The 10522-nt window shown below is 45.8% G+C and overlaps 1 protein-coding gene across 1 annotated transcript; it reads right to left on the bottom strand.

The window, feature by feature from the left end:
• Positions 1-535: 535 nt before the first annotated feature.
• LOC116356388 (mucin-17-like) lies at positions 536-10230 on the bottom strand. Its single transcript, XM_031802173.1, has 5 exons — positions 10078-10230; positions 9755-9873; positions 9442-9592; positions 8988-9314; positions 536-4189 (listed from the first exon to the last, which is right to left on the bottom strand). Exons 3-5 carry the CDS (start codon positions 9577-9579, stop codon positions 536-538), a joined length of 4119 nt encoding a protein of 1372 aa, XP_031658033.1. The 5' UTR covers positions 9580-9592; positions 9755-9873; positions 10078-10230.
• Positions 10231-10522: the final 292 nt, after the last annotated feature.

The raw sequence follows: 10522 nt of genomic DNA, 5'->3' as shown, positions 1-10522 counted from the left end.
CGGATCAGCTCAGTCACCAGATCACTGATCTGATGCGCTGACGCTTGTTGGTCCTTTTTGGCATACGGCATATCTTCTTGACAAGCTTCATCAGGACTTCTTCTAATATAAAGCTCCCTAATGAAGCTGGTGGAACCGGATGTCACTTGTTCCACAGTGGACCACTCTGGCTGTTCAATCTCAATCTTGATGCTGCTCTGCTTAGCTTTCTTATTCAAGATTGACGGGTTGTCATTTCATTAAACAAGGCTGTCAATTCTTTCAAGTTGAGTGTAGATTCCAGATTTTTGGTGTCTTGAAGTTTTGGATGGTGCATCCATAATTCCATTCGTGACAAGACAGACAATGTCCTTGTGCAGCTTGGGTGCCTTGTGGCACAGTATCCTCTGTAGGGGCTTCCTCTGTGCCATAGCGTTGCATCAACTTTCTATGCACAGACAGCACCAACTGAAAGATGTCTGTTGCCTTCAGGCAGACATTTGCTTCCCTCCACCTGTTAGTCACCCTCACCCCAGAGCACTGGACAGCTTGTTGGTCACATCCATCCAACTAGGGTCCAGCTGGCCAGTTTATCCTGGGTCCGAGGAACAATCAGAGACCGCAGCCGGACAATGATATCCATCACCGCCTCTACATGAACAATAATATACACCGGTTGGGATGCCTTCACCTCAGCCGAGCCACATCGGCTCTTAACCATGACCTTGTCCTGGTCTGTCCCTAAGGCAGATGTCTGAGGAGAGCGGCCTGACAGAGACTTTGGGTACATTGAACCCAGACGGTTGACTTCCCTGGTGACTGCACTCGCAATGGCTGTTGTCATCTCCCCGCTGCCGTGGCTCAAAGCTCGCCTCAGAGCATCAGAGCCCATGTGCTCCTCCAGCTCTCTGCAGAGGGCACTTACAATCCTTGCACTTGAGGGGCGGGAGTACGGCGTCTTGAGATCCTTGGTCATTTCCAATGCTGAGGTAACGTCTGGGGAATCGGACATGTCCCGAAGGACAGAAACCATCATGTCCATTGCCACATCAGAGAGAGTGGTGGTTGGGGATGACACAGGTGATGCAAAGTCCTCTGAGTCAAGCTCATACCCATGAAGCAGCTTGGTGATCAGGTCTACCACCACCTCTGGTGTGGAATGTAGACTGGGAGAGTCCTTGTCGGAGGTCTCAATCATACAGGATTCAATTTCACTCAAAGCCCCTCTGACCATGATGTTTGTCTCAGAGTCATCGGGTACATGGTTCTCTTTGAGGTGTTTGATACCTGCCTCACACAGCTCTTTCACATGGATGTTCTCGGAAGACATCACTGCTTCTTGAGTAGTAGGTGGTTGATTGTCTATGGTTGTAGCCATGATTGTCCTTACCATCAGAGGACAAAGCTTTGCAACCAGTTCATACTGTAGCTTAAAGTTCTCAGAGCGGCTGTAGTTCATGGGTACCTCAGGGATGTCAAGGCCCTGAAATAGCATCTTCCGTACCAGTTTGCCCACTACACCCTCCAGTAGGCAATTAGTAAGGCTCGGGGTCTCATTCCCTCTGCCACTGGTGCTGGAAGGTAACTCTTGCTTCTTGTGAAGTCCATGAATGGCCTCACTTTGCGCAATACAACCCTCAACAGGCAACTCCTCCACTGCAATCGTGTGCATAACCACATTGACGTCGTTGGTGTGGGGTCCAATCAAATGCTTCTTATAGGTTGGGTCTGTGACATATTGTAAAACCCCTCCACCTGTCTTTAAGTTCTGAGCTTTATCTCCAAATGTTCTATCCAGGAGACACAATACTGACTCAGATAGTGGGTCAGTGAACTCCTGGAGCTCTAGGCTGCTCTCAACTTTGAAGGGGCTGAGGCTACAGATGATCTGGGAGCTGTAATAAGAAGCCTGCAGCTCTCTCTTGGACTCCAGTCTGTCATGCAGCTTCGGATATAAGGCATCTGCAATGGAGTCTGTGAGCCGCTCATCCAAATTAACAGGGAAAATTTTATTCAGGCTTTTGTTGAAAGCCTCCTCTTTGGTTTTCCTCAGGATGTCCCGCACAGCTTCCCTTGGGGCAGATTCAGAAGTGCAAACATGTCCATTGGATGGTGTCTGGGTGCCAGTAAGGGATTCCTTGATCAAGAAACACTGGAGTTCGGTGGCCACTTCCTTAGACATCTCCCTTCTGATCTTCAGAACAGCAGGCGTCAGTGTAGCTTTCTCCGAGGTCAAAGGTGTCAGACCTCTGGTCAAAGTTGAGGGGCATCTGAGATGATCACCCAGACCCTCTAAGTCATCAGAGCAGGACACCGTGGCAACTTTAAATAAAACCAAACTAATAAGGTTCTGAGCCACAGCAGATGATTTTGCTGATGCTGCCTGGAGTGTCTCTGAACTAACCTGATTGGAGGCAGCCATCTTTGTTGTTGCCCTGGTAATGATGTTACTCACAGGCTTGATGGAGTAGCTCATAAACTGGGATCTCAGGCTTTCAAAGACTCCCCTCACTCGTTCTGCCTTCAGGTCTTTGTCAGTGGCAAATACACACGACTGAACAGCATAGAGAGATAGAGGGAGAGGAATGCCCACGGGTGAAGCCACATCTGTGATATGGATGGAGGACTCTGAGGGTGTCCCCTCAAGGCGCCTCTGCAGCAACTTTATCATCTCCAGGACTCTGGCATTGTCCTGTGGTGAGGTGGAACACTCTCCTGAGAGGTTCTCACTATCTAGTGTGTTCTGGATTCCAAGCAGTGTTGTGCTGAGTATCCTCCTGTCATGGGGAAGCACTCCCCTCAGTGCAGAAGAGGACCGGCTCTGTGGTGCTGGTGTGTTGCATGGTGTTGATGCACCAGAGACGTCACTTCCACTGTCATCATCTTTTTTGGTCCTCATTATAGTAAGGATTTCGTCAATAATCTCATCACTGTAGACTTCTAAGTCCTCTGTGGTATCATGGGCCGTTGGGGTGGCGATACTCAGAGTACGACCCCCAAGAAGTTTGAAGGACGTCTCCGACCCACTGCCAAGAGGGCCAACAGACACACATTGCAGTGTTTCGCTTGATGACGAAGAACAACTGGAGGAGAGATCAAGCAGCTCCTCTTCCAAAGTCGGAGAGGAGGAAAGAATTCCCTCCATTTTCAGGACAGAGATAACATCCGCAAGTGTTGAATCTACAAGGTCCTCACCTAGTGGGCTACTCCTTAAGTGGCTGACATACACCCTTGTAGGAGAATGGGAGACTGTGGTGGGAGATGGAGAGCCCTCCTCACCATTCACACTTGACCGCGCCTCCACAATTGCTAAAGACTGGGAGATGACGGAACATACAAGTCCGCCAGCCCGCTCAATAATGGAGGGGAGGGAAACATCCAAAGGGGCTGGAGGTGTCACACTCCCTCTTTGGCCATTTCTATCTTGGCTGAGGCAGATCGACGAGACCTCAGTAGCAAATTGATTCTCCCGCACAGGGCTGCTGCTAGAGTCAGGTCCAGGAACATTTGAAATGGAGCTTACAGTCAGGGAGCAAGGAATTACACTCCTACTGTCTGAAAGCTTAATGGAGCAGGAGGAGGGGAGGCTGCTGGAGGAGAAGTTGGTGTTGGTCTCTTCGCTGGAGATTAAGGAGGAGAAAGGGGCCAATGTCAGTTTGACAGGGATGACATGCCCACGACCTACCACAGCAGATAAGGTTCCAGAGTAGTCAGTGGCAATAGGTGGTTTCGCAGAATCTGGTTTAGCAGATTGTAGTTTAGCAGGTGGTGGTGTCGCAGATTGTGGTTTATCACATGGTAGTTTAGCAGATGGTGGATTGGCAGAACGTGGCCTAGCAGCCAGGAGGTTCTTAGTAGAGATCTGACTGGAGAAAGAGTGTGCTCGTTCCTCACTGGACAGAGAACTGCTGCTACAATAAGTCTGGACAGCAGTGACTGGTACATCAATGGAGATTGGGGAGGACCTACTGTCAGGACTCTGAGTGAGACAGATGACATTGACTTTGGAGAGTAGGGAGGTACAGCTGACAGAGCCCTGGGTTGAATCTTCGTTGGTGTCTTTGCTCATGGGGAGCATATTCTCTGCAGCACTTTCTGAAGCTCTCAGCCTTATAAGGTCAACCAAGGCAGGGATCAGGATGCTATTTACCTCCTCCAATACTGAGCTCGTTATGTGCCCAATCATGAGCAGCAAGTCCCTAATAGTAATCTGTATATATGAACATCAACAGAATTGATTCAGATTTACAGTATGTTGGAAATCAAAACACATGTTAATACATATTAAATTATTTTAAAAAGTTAACATAAAGAGTATACCTTTCTTTCTCTAGCAATTACTCTATATCAAATGTGCTGTCTCCATTGTTGCAACTTAATCATCTTCCTCATCTAGACTTTTTACATTTACCAAAGTGGCAAAGGCATATCATATCATCCAAATACAGTGGCAAGACAAAGTATATGAACCCTATTGGAATTATCTGAATGTCTGCGTAAATTTGTCATAAAATTAGATTTAATCTTCATCTAAGTCACAACAACAGATTAACACATTCCGCTTAAACTAATAACACACAAATGATTGTATTTTTATTGTCTATACTGAATACATAATTTAAACATTCACAGTGTAAGTTGAAAAAAGTATTTGAACCCCTAAGCTAATTACTTCTCCAAAACCTAACCTGGAGTACAATCATTGAGACGAGATTGGAGATGTTGGTTAGAGCTGTGTGCCCTAAAAATACTCACAAAATGTGAGTTTGCTATTCACAAGAAGCATTGCCTGATGTGAACCATGCCTCAAACAAAAGAGATCTCAGAAGACCCAATATATGAAGAATTGTTGACTTGCATAAAGCTGGAAAGGGTTACAAAAGTATCTCTAAAAGCCTTGATGTTCATCACTCCACGGTTAGACAAATTGTATATAAATGGAGAAAGTTCAGCACTGTCGCTACTCTCCCTAGGAGTGGCCGTCCTGCAAAGATGACTGCAAGAGCACAGCGCAGAATGCTCAATGAGGTTAAGAAGAATCTTAAAGTGTTAGCTGAAGACTTAAAGAAATCTCTGGAACATCCTAACATCTCTGTTGACGAGTCTACTATACGTAAAACACTAAACAAGAATGGTGTTCATGGGAGGACACCACGGAAGAATCCACCAAATAAAAACATTGCTGCACGTTTGAAGTTCGCAAAAGAGTATCAAAATGTTGCAGATTCTGTGGAGAGATTAAACTAAAGTTCAGTTGTTTGAAAGGAACACACAACACTGTGTGGAGAAAAAAAAGCACAGCACACCAATATCAAAACCTCATCCCAACTGTAAAGTATGGTGAAGGGAGCATGGTATCATGGTTTGGAGCTGCTTTGCTGCCTCAGGGTCTGGACAGCTAGCTATCATCGATGGAAAAATGAATTGCCAATGAATTGCCAAGTTAATCAAGACATTTTGCAGGAGAATGTAAAGCTGTTTGCCAATTGAAGCTCAAGAGAAGTTGGGTAATGCAACAGGACAACGACCCAAAACACCGAAGTAAATCAACAACAGAAGAAAATATGCCTTCTGGAGTGGCCCAGTCAGAGTAGGGAACCTCAACCCGATTGAGATTCTGTGGCAGGGCCTCTCGAGAGTTCGGTTCACACCAGACATCCCAAGAATATTGCTAAACTGAAACTGTTTTGTAAAGAGGAATGGTATAAAATTACTCCTGACCGTTCCTCAGGTCTGATCTGCAACTACAGAAAATGTTGAGGTTATTGCTGCCAAAGTAGGGCAAACCGTTTATTAAAACCAAGGGTTCACATAAACTCAGCAAAAAAAGAAAGTACACCATACGATTATGTTAGGTCTAGTCACAGAAAAACATACAGCCATTTTCCAGCCAAAGAGAGGAGTCACAAAAAGCAGAAATAGAGATCAAATTAATCACTAACCTATGTTTTGTTCGATAAACTTCATATTTATTTCCAAAAATCTCAGTTTACATTGGCGCGTTATGTTCAGTAATGTTGTGCCTCAAACATCCGAATTTGCAGAGAGCCACAACAATTTACAGAAATACTCATCATAAACTTTGATCAAAGATACAAGTGTTATGCACAGAATTAAATATATACTTCTCCTTAATGCAACCGCTGTGTCAGATTTTGAAAAAGCTTTACGGAAAAAGCACACCATGCAATAATCTGAGTACAGCGCTCAGACACAAAAACAAGCCATACAGATGGCATGTTGTGGAGTCAGTAAAAGTCAGAAATAGCATTATAAATATTCACTTACCTTTGATGATCTTCATTAGAATGCATTTCCAGGAATCCCAGTTCCACAATAAATGTTTGTTTTGTTCGATAAAGTTCATCTTTATGTCCAAATACCTCCTTTTTGTTAGCGTGTTTAGTTCACCAATCGAAATTCACAAGGCGAGGTCAAGTCCAGATGAAAGTCCAGACGAAAAGTCAAAACAGTTCTATTACAGTTCGTAGAAACATCTCAAACGATGTATAGAATCAATCTTTAGGATGTTTTTATCATAAATCTTCAATAATGTTTCAACCGGACAATTCCTTTGTCTTTAGAAATGAAAAGGAACGCAGCTCGCTCTCACGGCCACGTGCATGACTTAGCTCATGGTCTTCTGCCAGACCTCTTAGTCAAACAGCTCTTATTCGCTCCCCCTACATAGTAGAAGCCAGAAACAAGGTTCTAAAGACTGTTGACATCTAGTGGAAGCCTTAGTAAGTGCAATATGACCCCATTTACACTGTATAGTAGAAAGGCAATGAGTTGAAAAACTACAAACCTCATATTCCCCACTTCTTGGTGGATTATTCTCCGGTTTTTCGCCTGCCATATGAGTTCTGTTATACTCACAGACATCATTCAAACAGTTTTAGAAAGGTCAGAGTGTTTCCTATCCAAATCTACTAATACTATGCATATATTAGCTTCTGGGCCTGAGTAGCAGGCAGTTTACTTTGGGCACGCTTTTCATCCGAACGTGAAAATACTGCCCCCTAACTGAACATGTGGCTAACAGAAATTGAATAATGTGTCCCTGAACAAAAAGGGGGTTCAAAATCAAAAGTATTTGCCAGTTCTTGCTGTGAGATGTTACCCCACTCTTCCACCAAGGCACCTGTAAGTTCCCAGACATTTCTGGGGGGGGGGGATGGCCCTAGCCCTCACCCTCCGATCCAACAGGTCCCAGACGTGCTCAATGGGATTGAGATACGGGCTCTTCGCTGGCCATGGCAGAACACGGACATTCCTTTTTTTGTGTGTGAATTTTACCCCGTTTTCTCTCCAAGAGACGAAGGTTGAAAGTCATGCGTCCTCCGATACACAACCCTACCAAGCCGCACTGCTTCTTAACACAGTGCACGGCCAACCCGGAAGCCAGCCGCACCAATATGTCACAGGAAACACCGTGCACCTGGCAACCTTGGTTACTGCGCACTGCGCCCAGCCCGCCACAGGAGTCGCTGGTGCGCTATGAGACAAGGATATCCCTACCGGCCAGCCCCTCCCTAAACCGGACGACGCTAGGCCAATTGTGCGTCGCCCCACGGACCTCCCAGTCGCGGCCGGTTACGATAGAGCCTGGGTGCAAACCCAGAGTCTCTGGTGGCACAGCTGGCACTGCAGTACAGAGCCCTTAAGCACTGCGCCACCCGGGAGGCGCAGTGGACATTCCTGTCTTGCAGGAAATCTCGCACAGAACGGGCAGTATGGCTGGTGGCATTGTCATGCTGGAGGGTCATGTCAGGATGAGCCTGCAGGAAGGATACCACATGAGGGAGGAGGTTGTCTTCCCTGTAACGCACAGTGTTGAGACTGCCTGCAATGACAACAAGCTCAGTCCGATTATGCTGTGACACATCGCCCAAGACCATGATGAACCCTCCAACCCCAAATCGATACCGCTCCAGAGTACAGGCCTCGGTGTAACGCTCATTCCTTCGACGATAAACGCGAATCCGACCATCACCCCTGGTGAAACAAAACCATGACTCGTCAGTGAAAGGCACTTTTTGACAGTCCTGTCTGGTCCAGCGATGGTCGGTTTGTGCCCATTGGCGACGTTGTGCCGGTTTCCTTACAACAGGCCTACAAGCCCTCAGTCCAGCCTCTCTCAGCCTATTGCGGACAGTCTGAGCAGGGATTGTGCATTCCTGGTGAAACTCGGGCAGCTGTTGTTGCCATCCTGTACCTGTCCCGCAGGTGTGATGTTCGGATGTACCGATCCTGTGCAGGTGTTGTTACACGAGGTCTGCCACTGCGGGAACAAACAGCTGTCCGTCCTGTCTCCCTGTAGCGCTGTCTTAGGCGTCTCACAGAACGGACATTGCAATTTATTGCCCTGGCCACATCTGCAGTCCTCATGCGTCCTTGCAGCATGCCAAAGGCACGTTCACGCAGATGGGCAGGAACCCTGGGCATCTTTCTTTTGAGGTTAGTATAAAGGTTAGTATAAAGGCCTCTTTAGTTTCCTAAGTTTTCATAACTGTGACCTTAATTGCCTATCGTCTGTAAGCTGTTAGTGTTTTAACGACCGTTCCACAAATGCATGTTCATTAATTGTTCATGGTTCATTGAACAAGCATGGGAAACAGTGTTTATACCCTTTAAAATGAAGATCTGTGAAGTTATTTGGATATATATGAATTATCTTTGAAAGACAGGATCCTGAAAAGGGGAAGTGTTTTTGTTGCTGAGTGTACTTTTTCCACCCTGCACTGTGAATGTTTACACCGTGTGTTCAATAAAGACATGAACAAGTATCATTGTTTGTCTATTGTTGTGACTTAGATGAAGATCAGATAACATTTTATGACCAATTTACGCAGAAGTCCAGGTAATTCCAAAGGTTTCACATACTTTTTCTTGCCACTGTACTTGGATATGGATTTCCCAGTAGATGGGAGACAGGGAAGCAGTAATATGCCTGCAGCCCCCAAAGAGTGAAAGCTGGGAACATGTTCATGACCAAAATGACCTACCACTGACGGGCTAGCTGAATGTGGTGAGCAGGTCATCACAGAAGACAAGGTTCCAGAGTGATCAGAGTCACTGCTAGGTCTTTCAGTTGGTGGTCTGGCAGAATGTGGTCTGGTAGTTTGTGGTCTGGTAGTTTGTGGTCTGGTAGTTTGTGGTCTGGCAATATGTGGTCTGGTAGTATGTAGCCTAGCAACCTCGAGTTTCTCAGTCGAGATCTGACTGGAAAGAGTGTCTATCGAGGAGGTGGAGTGTCTGAAGGGAGAGTCCATTTCCAGAGGTGTGTGTGTCTCCATGCCCAGGGGTCTCCAATCTCCCATCTGGCTACCAGGCTAAGAGAGACGGGTGAGAAAGAGAGGCAAATGGATGAAGATACCAACAGAAACACTGAGGTCCTACTGCTGCTTAAGCAACTGTGTGTTGATATCAGCCCTAGGAGTGCCGCTGTTCCATCCTTACCTGTCCAATCACCGACCAGCGGATTTGGCGCTCCAGGCGCAGCTCCCTGCACACTTCTCTTTCCAGTTCCTTAAGCCTGAGGCGTCGTTTCACATCCCAAGCCAGTTCGGCCAAGTGAAGGTTCTTCCCCTCTTCCATTTCACTCTGAAAACTTCACATACAAGGGAACATAAAACATGATTAACCTTAATACTCAAACTGTCCACCATATCTATTTCTTAAGTTATTGCTAGATAGGAGGTCAACGTGATTCCACACCTATGCTTATGTTTTTTTTAAACAAATTTGAGTAAAAGATTCTAATAACACTCACGTGTTCTTGAAGTAGTTTCTACCCTTGGCAATGAGCCAATCTCTAACATCCGTCAGTGAGATGTGGGACGGAACCTCCCCTTGCTGCTGCAAGACTAGGAACTGCTTCAAAAGCGTTTTCTGAGAGAGAGAGAGAGAGATTCATTTGCACCCTTGCCTTCCACAAGTTTTTCCTGGTCTTGTCACGTGATCAGAAAACCCTTTCCCGATCCATGAGCGACAGCAAGTTACATACACAGTTGGAATAAAACGCATGGAAAGATGTCGAACAATATAGCATTTGTGTTTTTATAATTATGCATCTAGAAAGCAGACCACTCTAACCTGCTGGGCACAGCACTGCTTCTCCCATAGCAACTGAACTGACTTGATGTAGCTACTGTAGCGATTGTACTCTTTACACGTACACAGCACCTGAAAGGGAGGAGCCACAAAAGAGCCATTTTTAGAGGAAGTTCATGTGTACAAACACCCAATCCCAAATCTACCTCTACCCGAAACCCCAATATTGATTGATTTTGCCTTTATTTAACCAGGTAAGACATTAAGAACACATTCTCTTTTACAACCTGCACTATCAATGACCATATGTAGATTTGGATTTGTGTAAACTAAGCAAAATGGCAAACATTTCACCTAGCCATCATATTGCTTACACCTGTCCAATTTTCTCAGTTCCATATAAGTGTCACTTTTAGATTTTGGAAAGAAAAGGGAGGTCTGCCTTGCCTTCTCATTTGAGGTGATGAGTCCTTGCTTAACCAGCCGC

This window comes from Oncorhynchus kisutch, linkage group LG22 (assembly GCF_002021735.2).
Source record: "Oncorhynchus kisutch isolate 150728-3 linkage group LG22, Okis_V2, whole genome shotgun sequence".
NCBI classification, from domain to species: Eukaryota; Metazoa; Chordata; class Actinopteri; order Salmoniformes; family Salmonidae; genus Oncorhynchus; species Oncorhynchus kisutch.
Note: the sequence above shows the minus strand (reverse complement) of the source record. Positions and strands in the feature narration are given on the sequence as shown.

What these genes read in the sequence shown, in the direction of transcription:
- LOC116356388 (XM_031802173.1), bottom strand. Translation starts at nt 9,579, where the DNA reads ATGGAAGAGGGGAAGAACCTTCACTTGGCCGAACTGGCTTGGGATGTG. An exon ending in GCTGGTCGGTGATTGGACAG is followed by an intron (nt 9,315 to 9,441) that starts GTAAGGATGGAA and finishes CGTCTCTCTTAG; the next exon opens with CCTGGTAGCCAGATGGGAGA. An exon ending in ATTCAGCTAGCCCGTCAGTG is followed by an intron (nt 4,190 to 8,987) that starts GTAGGTCATTTT and finishes TCATATATACAG; the next exon opens with ATTACTATTAGGGACTTGCT.